The 21,384-nt window shown below is 45.4% G+C and overlaps 1 protein-coding gene and 1 non-coding gene across 9 annotated transcripts in view; both read right to left on the reverse strand.

Annotated features, from left to right (window-relative positions):
* The window catches only part of PATL1 (PAT1 homolog 1, processing body mRNA decay factor), a 166,867-nt gene extending 148,142 nt beyond the window's left edge, over positions 1–18,725 (reverse strand). For all 8 annotated transcript variants that reach the window (XR_003852479.1, XR_003852480.1, XM_029575735.1 and 5 more), the window contains exons 1-3: positions 18,571–18,725; positions 10,498–10,609; positions 6,367–6,602 (exon numbers count right to left, since the gene is read on the reverse strand). Coding sequence is in view for 6 of the 8 variants with exons in the window: in XM_029575735.1 (XP_029431595.1) it covers positions 6,367–6,602; positions 10,498–10,609; positions 18,571–18,585 (363 nt within the window). In the remaining 2 variants the exon portion in view is untranslated. The remainder of the gene's footprint in view (positions 1–6,366; positions 6,603–10,497; positions 10,610–18,570) is intronic.
* Positions 18,726–19,113: 388 nt separating this feature from the next.
* Positions 19,114–19,186, reverse strand: TRNAT-UGU. Its single transcript has one exon. It is a non-coding gene; the product is annotated as a tRNA-Thr (tRNA).
* Positions 19,187–21,384: the final 2,198 nt, after the last annotated feature.

Below are 21,384 nucleotides of genomic sequence, written 5' to 3' on the forward strand. Positions count from 1 at the left end.
AGGGTTAGTATCACCCCTCTCAGAAATGACAGGTTGTAGTCTCTGAACAAAAAAAGAAGGAGTCTATAAGTAAGCTGAGTCAGAAGGAAGAAAAGCCAGCCTGGGTGGGAGGGCTCCTGACTGAACCCAATCTTTGACAGAAACAGGACAACCAGCATTTTTGGCCCCAAGGGGCACACTGCCAATGACATGCCACCTCCCAAGGTGTTTTAAAGGGTAGGCCCTGGAGATGACATCACGGGCTGCAGAATCCCGGAAGCAGCAGCAGAGGGTAGGTCTCTCCCCCACACCTCACATGAAGGAATCAGAATGCTTCAGGATGGTGAACGGCATCCTCTCTCTCGCTCAATCCCTAGTCCACACTGCTTCCCAAGGTGTTTTAATGAGTAGGCCCTGGAGATGACATCACGGGCTGCAGAATCCCGGAAGCAGCAGCAGAGGGTAGTCTCTCCCCCACACCTCACATGAAGGAATCAGAATGCTTCAGGATGGTGAACGGCATCCTCTCTCTCTCGCTCAATCCCTAGTCCACACTGCTTCCCAAGTAGGCTCTGGAGATGACGTCACAGGCCGCAGGAATCTGGAAGCACTGGCAGACAGCAGTGGAGAGTCAATGTCTTTTTCCTACACTTTGCTGGCAGGAACCAGAATGCTTCAAGATAGTGAGTGGGCATCCTCTCTCTCCAAACCCCCCGGTAGAATTCTGATCTACAGTATGTACCCTAGTTTCTCCAATTCTTCATATAAACCTATGAGGCCTATTTATTAAACTAATACAGGCATGGACTTCTGGCGATGACTCTGTGGTAACATACATAACATTTATTTATTTAAACAAATTTATATACCGTTTTCCAGTAAGGCTTACTGACCAAAGCGGTTTACAACAGTAAATAACCTTAACAATTAAAAAGGTTAAAAAGTTAATACTAAATAAAACTTAAAACAGTAAAATAGGTATGAATAAAAATACATTTTAGGTAATCAATAAAAATAATGGTGACTAAACAGAGAATGGCCAATTACATTAAAAAATTTTAAAGCAAGAATAAGTAAAGTAATATAATATAATACAAACTTATTTAGTCTTATTTACTTAGCTAAGGTATTTCTAAATCTTTAAAAGCCTCTTGAAAGAAATAGGTTTTTAAAGCCTTCTTAAATTCCTTCCGGCTGCTTATTAGCCTAAGCGAGTCAGGCAATGCGTTCCACAGAATGGGGCCAGCAACCGAGAAAGCTCTATTTCTTGTTATACTCAATGCCGCATTCTTCACTGAGGGAATTTCCAATAAATTTTTACCTGTAGATCTTAGTTCTCTCTGTGGTTTATAGATATGTAAAGTGAAGCACATCCAAGTGGAGTCAATATTGTTCATCATGGTAATGATGGCAGAAAAAGACCAAATGATCCAACTAGTCTGCTCAGCAAGATGACTAGGAAGACCAGCAAACCAAGGAAGAAAAGCTGGAATGCTATGGCCACAAATGCTTGTAGTCTGGGCAATAAAATCCCAGTCATGCAGGCCCTGATGGTGGAGGTAGACTTGGACTTTGTTGCTGTTACAGAAACATAGTTCACAGAGTCTCATGATTGGGCTATGGCCATCCTGTAGCCACCATTGAAGCTGCTCCCGCACCTCTGTTGGTAGCTGGAGGTGAATTGAGTAGTTCTGGGACCCTGGATTCCATCGTGACAGTAGGGAACATTGTAGCAGTCACATATGGGCTCTTGCCCACGGAACATATTCCAGACTTGATGTCATGAGGCCGAGGACTTGAAGGTAGTCCCATACCGTGGGGTGGATTGAAGTCAGCAGCTTTTGTAATTGATCCATTAGCTTCCTTTGTTGTAGAGTGGGAAGGTAGATCTTGTTCTGTTTGGTATCGAACCGGACTCCCAGGTATTCTAGTGACTGGGAGGGCTGTAGACAACTCTTGGTTGTGTTCACGACCCACCCGAGTTCTTGTAGTAGATTCTTGACCCTGGTCGTCGCATGGCGACTCTCCTCTAGAGACTTTACCCTGATCAACCAATCGTCCAAGTAAGGATGTACCAGGACTCCTCCTTTCCTCAGTGCTGCCACCACTACCACAATCATTTTGGTGAAGGTTCTGGGGGCGGTAGCTAATCCGAAGGGTAAGGACCTGAATTGATAATGCTGGCCCAGAATCGCAAATCGCAGGAAGCGCTGCTGATATTGATGGACCAGGATGTGAAGGTAGGCTTCGGATAGGTCCAGGGAGGTTAAAATTTCTCCCGGTTATACCGCCATTATAACGGAGCATAGGGTTTCCATGCGGAAGTGTGGAACCTTCAGGTAACGGTTGACGGTCTTGAGGCCCAGGATAGGCCGGAATGTTCCTTCTTTCTTGTGAATAATAAAATAGATGGAATAGTGGCCAGTATTTTGTTGAAGCGTGGGCACTGGAGCTATTGCCTTCAGGCTGAGTAGTCTTGCTAGTGTGGTTTCCACTGCCAGTCTCTTGGAGTGGGAGTGACACGGCGATCTCATGAATTTGTCTAGGGGATGCTTTGGAATTCCAGAGAGTACCCCTCTCGAATGATAGTTAGGACCACTTGTCCAAAGTTATCTCGACCAATCTTTGGTAGAATTAGGGTAAGTCTGCCCCTTGTGTCTTCTTTCTTGTGGATGGGTTTACATCTTCTCATTGTGGGGTATGGCCGGGGCCTGCCCCTGAGCTTGCTCCTCTCTTAATGGGTCTGTTCCGAAAGGACTGAGACCTTCCTGAAGGATGAGGTGCTTGGGACTGTGTATTCTTGTAAGGTTTAAAGCACTGCGCTCCTCTGCCCTTGGTTCTTCTGGGGGAGGAGCGCTGAATAGTTCTTTTGTTCCTGTCTTCAGATAATTGGGGTACTGGAGATTCACCCATTTGTTGGCTAATTTCTCCAGTTCGCTCCCAAACAGGAGGGATCCTTTAAAAGGCATTTTTGTGAGGTTCTCTTTGGAAGTCGTGTCAGCCGACCAATTATGGAGCCATAATTGTCTTCTTGCCGCCCCTGCGGCGGTGCACCCCTGGATGAGGTGCGCACGAGGTTTGTGGTAGCATCGGTGAGGAAGGAGACTGCAGGCTCCATCGCTTCTCCAGGCGTGGTTGCGTCTCTGGTGAGGATCAAACAGGAATGTGCCACTAAGGCGTAGCAGGAAGCAATTTATAGCATCATTGCTGATTCAAAGGACTGCTTAAGGATAGCCTCAGCCTTCTATCCTGGCGTCCCTTCAGTGCCACTCCTCCCTCCACTGGGATCGTAGTGTGTTTTGAGACTGCACAGATCATAGCATCCACGTTGGGGTAACATAGAAGTTCCGTAGCCGTGGGTTCCAGCAGGTATAGGGCTTCTAGATCCCTCCCCCCTTTGAAAGTGGCCTCTGGAGCATTCCCATTCTAGGTCAATCAGTTCATTAATGGGCTCCAACATAGGGAAATAGCATGAGGCCTTACGGAGGTACACCTGCACGGGATTCTTCTTGGTTCCGCTGTGGACTCTGTGCCTGGAAGACCCAGTGTCTTCATAGTCTGGGACACTAGGGTAGGTAATTCATCCTTGTGGAAGAATCGGAGCATGGTCCGATATGGCTCCATCTCTGGGGGAATTTCTCCTTCTTCCAGGGAGTTGGTTTCGTCCTCTGAGGTATCTAGATCCCCATCAGAGAGGCTCTTGGCTAGGCAAGGCATATCTTGAGAAGCCCGGGAGGTGCTGGGAAGTGCTTGTGCTTCCGGCTGGGCTTAAGTCAGGTGGACAGTAGGGGCTGGTTGTGCCTGGACAAAGGTTTGCAGCCCTCTGAAAAATTCCGCCCAGGAGAAGGTTCCTGGATCCATGTTGATCCCAGGAGCGGTTGTAGTGGTAGCCCCGGAGGAGTTTTCCTGTGGGAGTGCTGAGTTGAAGATACTTAGGTCTGGGATGCCATCATCCGTGGTACCGGATCCCTCTCCTGGCTGTAGAGGATCTTGATTTGGTTCTCCCTGGTTCTGTTCGCACTGTTGGCACAGGAGGGATTCCAATGCAGGCTGCACGGCTCTTAAATAGCAGGCTGGGCAAAGGAAGGGTCCTTTGGCTTTCTTGGATGGCGGTGCCATTATTTGTGCACATGTAGGGCTTAGGAACTCGCCCGTGCATGGAGTTATGCATGCGGATGCCCTAGGTTGTGAGCGTTGGATGCACAGAAGTTATGTGCACGAAGTGCGCACAAGTTGTGCTTGCGGGCAATGGAGTTTGTGTGCGTGTCCAGTTGTGCGTGCCGCTGTGTGCTCAAACAGTAGTTAAGCGCTTAAGTTAAGAGCTTCAGGCCGTCGATTGGAGAAGGAAAACGGTGCCAACAACCCCGAAGGCAAGATGGCGACCCCCTCAGAGGGTCTCCATGTGTGTAGACCCTCGCACCGAATTGGGGCCTGCCCCAGAGGGCTGATCAACCTGATTTAAACCTTGTTGAAGGAAGGACGGTACAGCCGTTCGAGCCTTGAAGATCGGAGACTTAGAAGTAAAGGTTTCTACCTTATCTGGTCTCGGCGCTTAACGGTCATCTGCCAGGCAGTCTCCAGCTGCAGGGGGAGAGGGAAACACCTTCACCGCCGCGCTTCAATATGCACCCGCTGCCTTTCAGCCACCCTAGGGGCTAAGTCCCGCCGGGAATCGGCCGTCGGACCAAGGCTCGCGTCTGAGGGATATCGAATATCGACCTCAGGAAAGTTTCAACTGGGGGAGGGACATTAGGTTTCACTGCAGGAGAAGCGGGGCTCTCTTCTTAAGGTAATTTTTCTTTCTTCTTTCTTGCTGTAAATGTAACACTATTCTTGTTTGGGACAGTGTCCGCATCTGCTATGGAGACGGAGAAATACTGAAGAGCCAAGTACGCTGCATGGGTATATGTAGCCTGCGTCAGCTTTGAAATCTGACTCCGTCTCCCATCTGCTATCAGGAAAGCACAATACCCATTGGTCCTCAGTCTATCTGGCTACATGCTAGGAAATTGTGGGATATATTCTTTGTGTGTCTGAAATATAAAGCATGCCAAGGAAGTTAATAGTTTAAAGTTTGTGTGTACCTAAGGATAAAAGTCAGACACTCGCCTTCAAAACGTTTTAGAGTAGTGTGCTTGACTTGAATAGGTGCCAACATTTGTTAAACAGAAAAATAGCAATGAGTCACTCAGGCTAACTGAAGTGTAGATCAGCAAAGAGATTGCATAGTACTAACTTGTCTTTGAAGCACAAGTTATGTTGTAGGCGAAAAGCTCAGTAACCCTCAATCCAATGGGGGCATTAAGAGGAGAACATCATGGTGCTGGTTCCTGAAGAGGATTCCTAAGTATTGCTTTGGGAAATTTTAGGACTTAAAAAGATTGGGGGATTAGTGAAATAGTGGTGAATAGTGTGTGTGCCTGTCTGATATAAAAAGCAAGCCAAGGTAGTTTAAGAAAGATGGAAAGGCGGCAAAACAATTACCAGCATAGTTAAAAGGTAAGGTGAAAGAGGCAATTTTAGCCAAAAAATCTTCACTCAAAATTGGAAGAAGGTTCCAACAGAAGAAAATAGGATAAAGCATAAGCGTTGGCAAGTTAAATGTAAGACAGGCTAAGAGAAAAATTGAAAAGTTGGCTGTAGAGGCAAAAACTCACAGTAAAAACTTTTTAAAATATATCCGAAGCAGAAAGCCTGTGAGGGAATCAGTTGGACCATTAGATGATCGTCTGCCTACGGTAAGATGGCGAAGGCGGCGAGAGTCTTCCGAATCCTTATGCTCGTCTAGAGATGGCAGCAAGGTAGTTTGGTTTAGATGGAAATGAGAGACCATCTTTTGGAAGGAAGGAAGGAAGGAAGGAAGGAAGGGACAGTGCAAGCTGTATGGATCCCGGTGTGAATCTGCTTCATTTTTTGGAAGAGTTAATAAACATGTAGATAAAGGTGAACCGGTAGATGTAGTGTATTTGGATTTTCGGAAGGCGTTTGACAAAGTCCCTCATGTGAGGCTTCTAAGAAAACTAAAAAGTCATGGGATAGGAGGCGATGTCCTTTCGTGGATTACAAACTGGTTAAAAGACAGGAAACAGAGAGTAGGATTAAATGGTCAATTTTCTCAGTGGAAAAGGGTAAACAGTGGAGTGCCTCAGGGATCTGTACTTGGACCGGTGCTTTTCAATATATATATATATATATATATATATATATAATCTGGAAAGGAATACAACGAGTGAGGTTATCAAATTTGCGGATGATACAAAATTATTCAGAGTAGTTAAATCACAAGCAGACTTAAACAGATAAGTTTTCATTGCCCATACCATTTGTCTACAATAGTAGAGGACATCTCTCAACATAGTAGCTATATCATCCCCAGGTCCTATTCACCTGCATAGAGGGCCGAGAATGGATGGCACCCATGATAGCAGGGTCTTCCAGCTCATTCTCTATCACAAGCTTGCCCAGACTCTCCGCCAGATTTTCTTCATGGTCTCCCAGCACATCTGTTTCATCTTGGACAGAAGTTCTGTTTTGTAGCATTGTAGGAGTTGATTTCCGCTGCTCAGTCTGGGTCTTGTCCTCCAACTCTGCCAGTCGATCATGCTCCTCTTGCCAGTCATCATCTGAAAGACACAGGAGAAATCAGTATGAGCAGACAGCCTCTAGAAGCATGAGAACACAAGCAGAGTGAGCTTCTCAGAGTTGGGACTAGTGGAAAGTAAAGCAAATCAGCTAAACGTTTCCTAGGTATTGTGTTTTGCTGATTTATTAATCAATATACCTCATCCTACATGGCTTATAGGGGTTCTTTAATCAATTGGGTATTATGCAACTAAATATAACACCACCCTAAGAGGCAGTGTGTGCCAGATTTGCCAATTGTGCAACTACTTATATAAACACAACCTTGCTATATTGATACAATGATATGTATTAATTGCCAGCCAAAATGACTATTGTAATTCTCTATTTAATGGCATCTCAAAATAGAATCTTAAACACCTTCAACTTTTATAGAATGTAGATGCTAAAGCAACTGACCACATAAAGACAATTTTACATCAGCTGCACTGGCTCCCAGCTGAAAGCAGGATAAAACTCAAAACTGTTTGCTTTGTCTTCATGTGAATGGGCCTGAGAATCTCGTCCAACTTCATTTCTCCTACACGCTCACAAAATAATTTTGATCCTTCCAAATGGCTCTCCTTTCCTCCCTTCTTCTAGCTTCTGCCAGATTATGCTTTCATGCTTTCATTTGCTTTGCCCCAAAAATCTGGAATGAGGTATTGCTACCCCTATTCCTTGAGACAGGTTACCAAACTTTATTGGGGGGGGGGGGGGAGTTTAGCTGTTCACCCCAGCCTTCAACTAAATTCCTGGGCAGAGACTTTGATCAAAAAGGTTTTGGAAGTCGGGAATTGAAAGACCACAACTTCAGACAACACTAGACTGATTCTTGGGGAGAGCTAAGGAATAAGTCTAATTTTTCTTTATTTTTCTGTTTTTTGTGTAGTGCTAACCTTATCTCTATATTTTTCTAGATATTGATATTGCTGCATTAAATTGCTGTGTGTTTGTTTAACCCAACCAAAAAAGGGAGTGGGCTATCTAGCTTTGGGCAGCTGACTCAGTCCACTGCAGGGGGCAATCAAGCCCTCAGTCTGCTTTGAACGTCAAGGAGACAGCTCTAACTACTGATTCTTGGAGAGAGATAAGGAAAAAGCTCAACTTAGCTAGCCAAATCTGGGGGACCATCTGTTCAAAACCAATAGCTGATACAGGGTCCAGTGAACAGCCCTGGCCAAGAGTTAACTGTTTAACTCCCTCCCACCCTGCCCCTCTACCCACCCACTCCTGGGTTTGTTTTTCTGATATAGGCTGCCTGAATGCTTAATTGGCAACAAGATAAATTGGAAATTTGGTAATTCCTTAGGTGTTATCCATCAAATAAATTTACCAAAATGAGGACTATCCAACGTAACTATTGTGGAGCCTTTATTCTGAGGGAACTCATCTGGAAACTTAGGGCTTGCCCCATTTGTTCAGAACTCTCTTCCTTGAAAAAGGAACTGGCTGAAGTTAAAGCTGAATTAGCTGCAATACAGAAAATTTCACCCACTTTACAATATTCAGGAATTAATTTCCCATTACTACAGAAAAACCAAACGTCAAGGAAAAAGGGTTTACAGTGGGCTCAGGTAGGATAAGACCTGTGACCCACAGACACCGGTTCTTCACAACTGTACAGCCCACATGTCTACCCCCCCCCCCCCACACACACACACACAGATTTAAGGAACCCAAAAAACAATGGGATTACAGTGGGCTCTGGTAGAATTAGACCTGTGATGCAAAGACACATTAGATATCAGGTAATGAAGAAGCTCTTGTGAAAGAGATTGAAGTGTTATCTGAAAATAAAGAAGCAACCCAATGCATACAGAAATTCCATAATACAATCAGTAACCAAAGGAAAAAGCTCATTGTGTTGGGTGACTGTCATCAGAGGAACTAATCTGGGAACTCTTTTCGAGGGAAACACTACAGTCAAAAGCCTCCCAGGATCATCAGCCAGCAGAAATGCTATTCAGATAGTCAAAGAAGAAAGCAAAGACTCTAAAGTTGATATTATCATCCATCTGGGAACCAACGACCTTGCTAGAAACAGCATCCAAGCAATACAGAGAAATTTCTAGTCTCTTGCAAAACAGATTAGTCACATGGCAAAGACTATTGCCTTTTCAGAAGTGTTATCTGTTCATGGAAAGGGAAGGAGAGGCTAAGCCATATTAATAACTTCAATGTATGGCTCAAAGTTTTATTTTTATTTGTTCACTTTTGTATACCGGTATTCGTGGGGACATCATATCGGTCTACATCTATGAAATGATCAAATTAAAATACCGTATTTTTCGCTCCATAAGACGCACTTTCCCCCCCCCCCCCCCCCCCAAAGTGGGGGGGAAATGTATGTGCGTCTTATGGAGTGAATATAAAAAAAAAACAAAACCCCAAAATCTAACTAAATCCCCCACCCTCCTACCCCCCCCCCCCAGACATGCCAAAAGTCCCCAGTGGTCCAGCAGGGGTCCAGGAGAGATCTCCTACACTTGGGTCGTCAGCTGCCAGTAATCAAAATGGCGCCGACGGCCCTTTACTCTTACTATGTCACAGGGGCTACCAGTGCCATTGGTCGGCCCCTGTGGCATAGTAAGGGCAAAGGGCCGTCGGCACCATATTGATTATTGGCAGCCAATGGCCCAAGTGCAGGAGATCGCTCCCGGTCCCCCGCTGGACCACCAGGGACATTTGGCAGGTCTTGGGGGACTCAGGAGGGTGGGGATTGTAGTTAATTAAATTTAAAGGGTGGGGACAAAAAAAAAAAATAATTTTATGCACTCCCCTAATTTGCTCCATAAGATGCACAGACGCCCGGGAACAGAGCCAGTTTAGCACACCATTTTTTTTTATTTTTTTTATTTTCCCCCTCTGAATCCTAGGTGCGTCTTATGGAGCAAAAACTAACTCAATTAGCTAAAATATTAATTAAAATGAAGACAAAATAAAGTACAGTAAAATAGGTAAAAAACTCAAGAAATTGAATAAAAATAAAATATGATAAAATTAATTTTGGATATATTAGGGGCTGGGGAACAGTAAAAAGCTCTTTGTCAAAGATGGCTTACATCTATCTGTATAAAACATACACAAGAAGAGGACCTATTTAACAAATACATTTGTTTATTCATATATACCAATAACCTAACATTAAAATCTAACACACTCATCCATCACACATACACCCACATATAAAATCAATTTTCATCAATAAACATGAAATATATTGTATACAATGTCTATAGTAATGTAATTATACAATGCCAATATTCAAATCAAAATGTTGTTTAATAATTTGTATAAGGTGCTAATAATGTATAAAGTGCTTTTTATAAAACAAATTAGATGGCGGGGGTGGCAGAAGGAAATTAGAATGTCACCCCCCAAATACAAATGCAATGGAAAAGGGTGAAGTGAATAACAAAACTCAGTTAAATAAATCACAAAAATAATCCAAGAAAAGCAGTAACCTGAACGGGAAAAGCTGGAAAGCTTTGAGCATAAATCCCAGATCTTCAAGCCCTAATGGTGAAGGTGGACTTGGACATTGTTGCTGTCATGGAGACGTGGTTCATGGAATTTCATGATTGGGATTCGGCCACATCGGGCTATAACTTGTTAAGCAAGGACAGAGAGGACAGAAAAGGGGGAGGAGTGGCTCTTTATATCAGAAACAATATCCAAGCATCTGAGCTGCAAGCAAGATGGGGCCTGTCCAGTCAGGAGTTCTTTCTTTTATCATGTGCATTAAGAAAATGTGCCTTGAAATACAATGTTTTATTACATCAGCTCCAAAGTAAAACAGAACAAACCCACGTCATGACTCGCTCAAAAGACAGCATGAGAAAAGCATGAATTCCACCAACAGCAAACCAGTATAAACTAAACTAAAGACTTTACCGATAGCACCAGCTCCAAAGGTATCATCATTAAACTGGTCAATATCTTCATCTTCCTCTCCAAGAACCTGAAAGGTGTCTTCATCCTCATCGACAGGGCAGTCTTCCAGGGACTGAAAACAAATTAAAGAAGAGTAAGACGTCACTGGAAATGTAACATTCAATCTGTCCACAAACTGAAAAATCTGGTATCCAAGCAGAAAATGAAGTGCTTGAAAGTGAAATTTGGGGTTTCAGTTAAGTCTTTAACCATAACCATTCTTTAAAGTTGATGCACTTATTTGTGTTTACCTCTAGCACTGTACAATCTGAATTCTGACAGGCAGCCCCTATTCAAGTATGCTTTGCTGTTTGCTACTTTATTAGACAGCAAGAGGCAGCAGTTTTGGTCCAGCTTGGCATCCCAAGAGGCAGCCTAGGTGTCTTTAGAAAGATGAAATAGCTGAAGAAAGGAGGATACAGTGAGCATAAGAGTGAGAATGATTACACCTGGGATGTAGAAACACAGGCTCCATTCACGCCTGGGAAGCGATGGCTGAGGGCTGTTAGGAAAAGCAAGTTTGCTTACCGTAAACGGTGTTTTCCATAGATAGCAGAATAAGTTATGAATTAGCCATGCTGTCTGAGACGTCCTCTGGGCGATTAGGTGGTGGAGCTCTTAGAGCACAGAGTCTTTTTAGTGTAGTGCGTCTGCATGGATCTTCCCGTGCAGCCCCAGTCCATATCCTCTTCCTCACACTGAGGAACCATATTTTGTTATCCTCTCTCCTCTTCACTCCGAGGATCCACGTTAATGTTACTTCTCTTCTATTTCTTGTTACCCTCCTCCCAGTTTTGATTCCCCTGTTAAAATGTAATTTCCAAACTTAACCAGTTTTTGATGTAAACCGGCATGATGTCCACAACTAATGCCGGTATATAAAAACGTTTAAATAAAATAAATATCCAAGTAAGACGAAGTGGAACAATAACTGTCCAGGGAGGCGGGAGGGTCAGCATGACTATTCATTCACCTATCTACAGAAAACACTGTTTACCATAAGCAAACTTGCTCTTTTCCCATAGATAAGCAGCATGAATTAGCCATGCTGTCTAGGAGTCCCCAGCTGAGGTGTTGAGCACAAAAGCTTTGATTATGTCCTGATAGTAAGGTCAGATAGGGCGCTCAAGACAGTAGAGAAAGTATGCACATAGTTCTTATCTGTTGGCTTTCCAGTGCCTGATTTTAGGATAGGTTTGCCCATGTCAGCAGAGTCTGCTTGTCCAGGCAGTAGTGGGCTGTGAACGTGTGCAGTGAAGACCAGGTGGCAGCTTTGCAAATGTCCATGATGGTTACCTCATGAAGGTGTGCGATGGAAGCTGCCACAGCACAAACTTGGTGAGCCTTAGGAGGTTGCTAAGGCTTCCGAACATTTCTGATAGCAGAACTCTATGCAGTGTGAAATCCAGGATAAAAGGGTTCTCTTAGAAACTAGAAGTCCTGGGGCATTCGGATTAAATGAGACAAAAAGCTGGGAGGCTCTGTGTACAGTGAGTCCAACATTTATAGTAAGCGAGCCCCACTTACAATCCAAAGTATGGAGTTTACGTTCGCCCTCGTTGCTGTGTGGCTTTGAATAAAAAGGTCAGAAGGGCAATGGATTGGTTGAGGTGGAAAACTGAAACCACCTTAGGAAGGAATGCTGGATGCGGACGCAGCGTTACTTTATCATGGTAGAATTCCAGGTAAGGCGAGTAGTGCACCATTGCTTGCAACTCACCGACGAGTCTTGCTGAGGTGTGGGCGACTAGGAATAGCACCTTCCAGGAGAGGAATCTCGGGTGGCAAGTGTCCAGAGGCTCAAAGGGTGATAGCATTAATTGCTCCAGGACTACGTTTAAGTCCCATGAATTTGGAGATGAGTGGGTGGCAGGAGACTGGGGCCTCATTGTGAAGGGAATGATAGGCTGCTATGGCACTGAGATGGATTCTGACCAACGCCGTGGTTAGCCCTTTTCGATAGAGCAGATGGAGGTATTCCAGCAGTTGCTCAGGAGAGCAGGCGAATGGGTCCATACTGTGTTCTGAGCACCAGGTGGAGTAGCAGACCCACTTTCTTTGATAATTTTGTCTGGTGGAGGGTTTCCTGGAGGAAACTAGAATATCCTGAAGCTGAGGGGAAGTGTTCAGGTGGTGGAGTACCAGCCTGTCAATCTTCCACGCGATGAGATTCAGAGATGAGTGAAGCGGGTAAAGCATGGAGCCTCCTTCCTGGATGAGCAGATTCGAACTGTTGCCCAGGGGGAATCAGCGAGTCCACCAACAGCCGAAGGAGATACACGTACCACGGTCTGGGCCATGCTGGAGCAATGAGTATCAGGTCTGCATTGACTGCGATGCATTTCTGGACTGTGCGAGATATCAGAGGAATGGGAGGGAAAGTGTAGAGTAGACCCTCAGTCCATTCGATGAGGAATGTATCCTGCACCAGGAACTGGGTTACACCAAGCAGAACGTCTGTAGCTTACGATTTTGCTCTGTAGCAAAAAGATTGACGCGTGGAAGACCCCAGGTTTGAAAGTCTTTCCACCACTCATGGGGGTGAAAGATTCTGCTCAGTCTGTCAGCTCTGGAGTTGTTGATGCTTGGCAGGTAAGTGGCCTGAAGGGTGATGGATTTGCTCTCCGCCCATTCCAGGATTCTTATGGCTTCCCTGCATAGGTTCCAAGAACCAGACCCTCCTTCTTTGTTGATGTAGAACATGGTGACCTGGTTGACCATGTGCACCATGACTGTCTTCCCCTGAAGTGAATGTTTGAAAGTCCAAAGAGTGTTCCAAATGGCATGGAGCTCCAGAAGATTGATCTGTTGTGACCATTCCCAGTTGGACCACAGGCCTTGAGTCTGGCAGTGGACTAGGTGGGCGCCCCACCCTTTGGTGGAAGTGTCGGTGGTGAGGACGGTGTGGTGTACTGGGGGCTGTATTGGCACTCCCATCGTGAGCACGGATGGTGTTAGCCACCACTCCAAATCCCATTTCATACTGGATGTGAGAGTGACGAGTGGAATGAGGATTGCAGAACTGGTTCCATTGGGACTTCAGACCCCATTGTAGATGACGCATGTGGAGGAGAGTGTAGGGAACAATTTATATGGATGCTGCCATGTGCCCGAGATGGTTAGGATCTGATGGGCAGGGGCAATGGTGGCTTCGAATAGGCAGCCGGCTAGCAATGTGAGGGCAAGGGCCCAGGATTCCGGAAGGAAAGCTCTGTCTCGGATGGTGTCGATGTGAGCCCCAATGAATTGTAAGATCTGAGTGGGTTGCAGATTCGATTTCTCGTAGTTGACAAGCAGCCCCAGGCTGCCCAGATAGCATATGGTTGCTAGAAGATGGGTGTGTAGGCGTGATGGATTCCGGGCTACCAGCAGCCAGTCGTCCAGGTAGGGGAATAATTGAATACCCCGCCTTTGAAGGTGAGCCACCACTACCGCTAGGCATTTCGTAAAGACTCTGGGGGCTGAGGAAAGGCCAAAAGGGAGCACCTTGTATCGGAAGTGGCGGCCATTGACCGTGAAGCACAGGTACTGCCAAGATGTGGGATGCATTAGGATGTGCGAATAGGCATCCTTGAGGTCAAGTGAACACATCCAGAAAGGTAGGAGAAATGGTGAGGCAAACTTTCTCCCAGGGGCATGCCACAACCCTGTTTAAATAGGCTCCAGCCCTCAGATGACGTCTCAGTTCAGCACAGGTAAGAGGCAGGAGGGGGGGAGAAGGACACATCCAACACCCGTTCTCATCTCCCTCTTACCGTGAGTCCCCACAGTTCAAATTTTTACAACTGGTGTATCTCTCGCAGACCTGGGCATTTAAGGCAAAATTAGCCCTAACAGCTGACTGTACAAAATGTGTTTCACATAAGGGCACCAATTGGCATACATTTTGGAGTTGTACAAAAGTGGTCCAGTTTTGGGAAAAGCGGATTGCCTATATGGAAAAATTAGTTAAACACATTGTCTCCATCAGCAAGGCTCTGCTTGTTTAACACATTTGAGGATCTGTACCCAGATTTATCAAGTCAAAAGTTGTTGCTGAGCAAAGCCTTTTTTCTTAGTGCAAAAAAAGACTATTCTATCCCATTGTCTCTCTGTAGAGGGCCCAACAATGGCTGAATAGATTTCACAAGCTTTTGGTGTATGAACAGGTCGGCTAACCAATCTTCTATGAGAAAATTTAACAAATTTATGGAAATCTGGCAACCTAACATCTTAGCTCATAGCTTACTTTTTAAATCATTGTAGCTTGCATTGCAGCAGTCAAAAAAGTAAACAGAATGTTAGGAATTATTAGGAAGGGAATGGTTAATAAAACGGAAAATGTCATAATGCCTCTGTATCGCTCCATGGTGAGATTGCACCTTGAATACTGTGTACAATTCTGGTAGCCACATCTCAAAAAAGATATAGTTGCGATGAAGAAGGTACAGAGAAGGGCAACCAAAATGATAAAGGGGATGGAACAACTCCCCTATGAGGAAAGGCTGAAGAGGTTAGGGCTGTTCAGCTTGGAGAAGCGACGGCTGAGGGGGGATATGATAGAGGTCTTTAAAATCATGAGAGGTCTTGAAGGACTAGGGGGCACTCCATGAAGTAATCAAGTAGCACATTTAAGACTAATCTGAGAAAATTCTTTTTCACTCAACGCAAAATTAAGTTCTGGAATTTGTTGCCAGAGGATGTGGCTAGTGCAGTTAGTGTAGCTGGGTTTAAAAAAAGTTCTTGCTATTACTGACATCATTAGCATGGGATCTTCTTGGTGTTTGGGTACTTGTCAGGTTCTTGTGGCCTGGTTTGGCCTCTGTTGAAAATAGGATGCTGGGCTTGATGGACCCTTGGTCTGACCCAGCATGGCAATTTCTTATGTTCTTATCTTATGATAGACTGACAGCAGCAGAAAAATAAAAGACAAGGAGAAGGCTATGTTTTATCCTCGATATATTTATTTATTTTTTGCTGTGCTCCTGGTAGTAAGGGGAAGTTCTCTGCCATAATAGTTAGGCCTCTGTGTGACCTGGCCGGGCTAATCTCAGAGAAGGGCAATGCAGTGGGCCATAGACATAGTGAATGCCCTGAAGAGGGAGGAGGAAGTGTAAAGGTGGCTACTGTAGGCTGAGTAGGGGCTGGCAATAAGTGTAGAATGTTACACAATGCTCTAGTGCCTTTGCTATTCCAATATGTAATATCTTAGCAAGGAAAAATGCGCACGCACACACCTGCTCAAAAAGCCGTGGCTGGTTTACCGTGAATTCATGCTAATACTATGCAAAGGAGGCAATTAACTACTCATGGACAATGCAGAGAGCCTACGCTGGCATTAGTGCTGGTTTTTTAGCATCTGGGTTAGGGCAGGAGTTATGTAAGCACCTGGAGGAGACCAAGATCGCTGCCTGAAGGAGAGACACGTCTGACATGCTCTGCTCTAGGCTGAATTATTTTCTCTTCCTGCGCTTGTGTGAAAACATGCCGCCTACAAAAAGAAAGGGCAAACAGAGATATACCTTGTGTATCATCTCCAGGAAGCCTGACTCAGAGAATTCAGAGCTTTTTCTCCATGGGACTCGGGATTTCTCCAGGAGTCGGAAGCGCTGCTGAGGAGTTAAATGCAGCATCACTTGCCTCGTCCATTTCTCTCAGCCCTGGAGCTCCGACAACACCCCCAATACTGTTAACATCTTGGAGCTGCAACAGATAAAAGATTCGGTGGGAATGGAAACCCCGTCTAGGTCAGACGCCGAAGGAAACCAATTGAAAGTGGCTAAGAACTTTGAAGTAAGTGAAAATGTGAACTTTGGAACCTCTTTGGCAGAGAAATGTTTGGTAGAAAACAAGTTTGATCAGCAAGAAACAGCGTTGCCGTCAGCTCCTGGGGAAGGGAGGAACCGCCAGTGAACACAGAGATGTGGAAACGACTGGCGGGGGAGATATAGTTGCTGATATTCCTGAGAAGACTTTGCAGAAACCCTCCGTAATAACTTTGAACAGAGTTTGGTCAGCTATAATATCGCTAGAAAGATCGATATCTTTATTGACATCAGCTACAACTGAGGCAAACAGATGTTCACAAGCTGGAGTACATGTTACTAAAACAGAAGACCTGGAACAAAAAGTGGTTCAAATTCAGAAGGTGCAAGTAAACTTGGTAAAGGGGGAAATGGATCGATTAAAAAAGCTGGAAAAGATAGAAAATGAAGCAAGATATATGAACTTGAGAATATTGAATTTTCATCAAATTCAGTATCTTTCAGGCCAAGATCAGTTCAAGAGATATTTTCAGGAAATTTTAAAAATCTCAGTTGAGGCAGTGCCACCTTTGGCTAAGATTTATTTTGTATCCTTTGATAAGAGAAAAGAAGATCAGTCTACAGTTAATATCTCAGCAATACTGGAGGCTTCGGGTGAAGAGTCCATTGAAAGGCGAGGAACAGTGCTTGTTAAGTTTATATTTCCTTCTGATGGAGATTTAGTTCTTAAACTGTTTCTGAGGAACAGACAGGTTCATTATCATGGACAAAAATATGTGAAAGCAACTCAAAGGAGAAAATAATTTCTTGCCTTAAAACAACAAGCTGAGGAAGCTGGAGCCCAGATTAATATAAGATACCTATGCAAATGCATCATGAAAATTAATAATCTTAAATATGTATATTTTGAACCAGATGATCTTAAGTCATTCTTGGAAGCCAAGTCATTGATTGGGAATACCGTCAACTAGTGTTATCGCACAAGAAGTGAGACTGGGATTCTCCTGATTTTCCTTAATATTGAGCTTTGAAAGTGAATTGCTCCTAATTTGATTCTTGGTCTCCGCAATTGCATAGTATTTGGATATTGAATCATGTAATGGTATGGGAGAGGAGGGAAAAGGGTAAAGGATATTGTGAAATATTGTTTGAACAGAAATGCTGATGGTAACAATTGTCTATTTGCCCTTTCCTCTGATCAATATGTTTTATATTTCCTCATTGTTTTTGGAGATTAATATCCATGATCTTGATTGACATATTGTTAAAATAATTTAATAAAGAGTAAATTAAAAAAAAGAAAGCAAGCAAAAAATTAAGCAGAAGCCAGAAGAGAAGTCAGAGAGGAAATGGGCAAATGTCAGAAAAACTAAATTCTTTCATAGCCCCTTCCAAATCTATGTTGCATTTCCCCTGCATCGACATCCACTATGGTCGGTGACGGATCATGAAGGGGTTAGACATTGCTCTACCTAAGAACATGTGTTATGTAGAGCAATGTCTCTAACCCTGAGCTATGTTCTTATGTTCTGCTATATAACTATTTTGCATGCCATCTCCTTATTACATACCATGGAGGTACCTGCTTTTGCCAGGTGCAAAAAAAAAGGAAACATGAGCTTAAAAATAGCACCAATTTCATCACGGCTCACATTACATTGGCCCCTTAGTAAGCGCACGAGCGTTTATTGGAATAGGTAAAGTGTGCATGTGGGAGCATCTGAGAGAGCTGTGACAGTGAGGCAGTGTCTAAGGCAGTGTGTGACAGTGAGGCAGTGTCTAAGGCAGTGTGTGACAGTGAGGCAGTGTGTAAGGAAGTGTGTGACAGTGAGGCAGTGTCTAAGGCAGTGTGAGACAGAAAAGGCCAGTACGTGTTTCACTTTCTGAGAGCGCAAGAGCTACCCCTAGTTCCCGGCTAACGCCACCGCACAACATGGTTTTAGCTGTTTTTCACACAATCCGGATACTTATCACAGCGGACCTAGCGACTTTCTTCAAATAGGAATTGGCAACATGGACCTCCAGCTCTCCATTCCCACCATCCCCGCTCTCCAGACACCGTCCCCGTTCCACGCTCACCTGAGAGCAAAAGTCCCCCTCCCACCGATACAAAGACCCCCACCTCAGAACCGGCCCCCACTGCAAGCCACAGGTGCTCTCCTCTCCATCCCCAACCTCCAGAAAGAGAGGCCCTGCCACGCACCCTCACAGTCCCTACAAGAGAGGAATTCCGAACTCTGCTCCTGCGACTTATTCTTATCCCCAGGCCTCCTCCCCTGCCTGCTCTCACCTCGTATCGGAACATTGCGCTCCAGCCCGCGCTCAAACCAAATATCTCGAGCCAGATCCAGAGAATTCAGAGGAGGAAGCTCCCGGCGCGTGATTCCTACGTCACTAACATGGCCGAGGAGTGCGGAAACCTTGCCTGTTACTCAGCGCGCGCCCATCACGAGCACGTACATGCAGCACGAGAGACCCGTCTGAGCATGCGCAGCTGGAAATATTTATTTTTTTTTCCTTCTTCATGGTTTTAGTTTAACAGCATTAACCAGGGAAGAAGGTTCTACAATCATTTCTCGAAAGACATTCAAAAAATATTTCTCTGCCCCCCCCCCCCCCCCCGATTTCTTCTGTTTTCGCCAGCCCTTTACCCTGGAAATTCTGTTATGAATCACCATGAATAAAATGGAGGGAGAGTCCTATCGTTCAATCACATGCAGAACCGAATTTGTTTCCTGATGTGATCTTGCAAAAATAGTAATAAAATAATTAACAAAATTCTTTTAAAATAAAACAATTTACCGAAACGGGAAAAAAGACAAAACAAAATCTAAGGCCCCAGCGAGATTTGAACTCGCGACCCCTGGTTTACAAGACCAGTGCTCTAACCCCTGAGCTATGGAGCCTTACTTAGTATAAACATGATCATTTTTATAGTAGTGCAATATTTCATTCATAACTTTTCATTAATTTTTAAAAATATATTTAGAATTAACACCAGGGCAGGCTAGGAATCGAGACAGGCCAAGGTCAGGGCAGCTGGCTAACAAGAACAGTCAGAAAGCACCGTCACCCCAGATGAAGATGGACACGGTGAGCTAACAAACAGGTCAATACAGTAAAGTGCGGCCGCGGTTACCCTGCTTCTAACCCGCTTTTTACTCACAATTTGGCCACATTAGTCCAACCTGCGATTCACTATCCCTTTTAACCCATCCTTACCGCTTCTTTAAATCAACGGGTACCCCTTTCCGCCCGCAGCATGTATATGAGATGTAAACGATCGGATTAGCTATTCCCTCCCGTACAGTAACGCGCGCCCCGACTATCTCCTTTTTAACCTGCAGTTTAGCCGCGCATTTAACCTGCTAATTTACCGCCTACCCCTACCCCTGCGTTAGAGGCAGGGGTAAGGGTAGGGGGCAAACTTTCCCCCAGCCCCCGCTCACCTGCCCTGGCCGCATCCATGGGTGCCGGTCTCCGGGGCAGCCCCAGTCCTCTCTCCCCTCCTCCCGAAGCAACTTTATACAAAAGAAAACCTAAAAACCTAAAATCCCCTCCTCCCGAAGCAAGGCAGGCGAAAAGCGACTCGACATGTAAAGTATTGTGAATAAGTGCAACCAAAGTTAACTTACTTTTTCTTTCTTTCAGCCCTCTCTGCCCTCCTCCGGAGGCGCGCACCGCGGCTCCCCTGCCTCCCGGGGGCAGCCGGCGGCGAAAGCGGCTTTCAGCGGCCCCCACCGGCGAAGATGGACGAACGCACGCCCGTAGTGCACAGGCGCTCAAGCCAGCGAAGCGAATGAACGTACGCCGTGACGTCACGCACGCCTGTTCATGTGCTTTCGCTGGCTTGAGCACCCGTGCACCACGGGCATGCGTTCATCCGTCTTCGCCGGTGGGGGCCACTGGAAGCCGCTTTCGCCGCCGGCTGCCCCCGGGAGGCAGGGGAGCCGCGGTGCGCGCCTCCGGAGGAGGGCAGAGAGGGCTGAAAGAAAGAAAAACTAAGTTAACTTTGGTTGCACTTATTCACAATACTTTACATGTCGAGTCGCTTTTCGCCTGCCTTGCTTCGGGAGGAGGGGATTTTAGGTTTTTAGGTTTTCTTTTGGTTAAAGTTGGGATCCACTTCCTGGTACCTGTCATTTGAAATGACAGGTACCAGTGCACCCAGGATGCTGTACAGGCGCTGTATAGCGCCTGTACAGTAAAATGGATTGCGCTTCATGGACGCGCGTTGGACGCGGCTTGCATTTGCGTGCCATTTAAATAGAGAATCGAGCGGTATGTGATCCGAACTGTGCGTGCGGCAAACGCGGGTGTGCCCGGCCCTAACGCACCTCTTTCTACCGCACCTTACTGTATCGGCCCGAAAGCAAGGCTGGAAGGCAAGACTGGACAAGGAAGGCTAGCTGACAAGGCTGGATTCAGGAACACAGAGGAACAGGAACAGGGAACACACACTACAAGGCAGAAAACCCATTGCTGAGGCAACTGAGGGGTGTCTGCAGCAATTTTAAATACTGGTGGTGGCGGCAGCTGAAGTCATCACTGCGCACCTGGGTCAGGATTCCCAGCATGGCCCCTTTAAGTGCTGGCATGCATTGCACACGCGCACTTAGAAAGAGCCAGAGGAAGAAGGGCGACAGTGGGACCTCTCAACATGCGAGCCACACAGAATGGCCTTGGAATCGAAGAGTGGTATTCTTGCCACATGCGAGATGGCATCTTCAATCACAGATTTTTTGTGCTGAGCCAAACTAAGCTTCCTGGGTGAAGTTCAGGTACTAGGTGAAGTTTCTTGTCTGCTTGTTATTTAAAATGCCCAACCCTTGCTCAATGGATGATGTGTTTTCCATCAAGTTCCTGGACCTCCTGTCCCATCAGATTAACTGCTGGGCACGGGTCAGAAATCGGAACAGGTCTGAGTGTATACGAATGGCACCCGAACACGATATAGAAGGATGATGATCCTGTGGAACTGTTCACATGAGCCTCATGGGAGGAGGAAGGCCCAGTTAGACTTCTGTTGGATCACATAGGCTCGTAGAAAAGCCTTTAGGCTCTGATTTACCCACTCAGTTTGTCCATTGCTCTGAGGGTGGTA

This window comes from Rhinatrema bivittatum, chromosome 13 (assembly GCF_901001135.1).
Source record: "Rhinatrema bivittatum chromosome 13, aRhiBiv1.1, whole genome shotgun sequence".
NCBI classification, from domain to species: Eukaryota; Metazoa; Chordata; class Amphibia; order Gymnophiona; family Rhinatrematidae; genus Rhinatrema; species Rhinatrema bivittatum.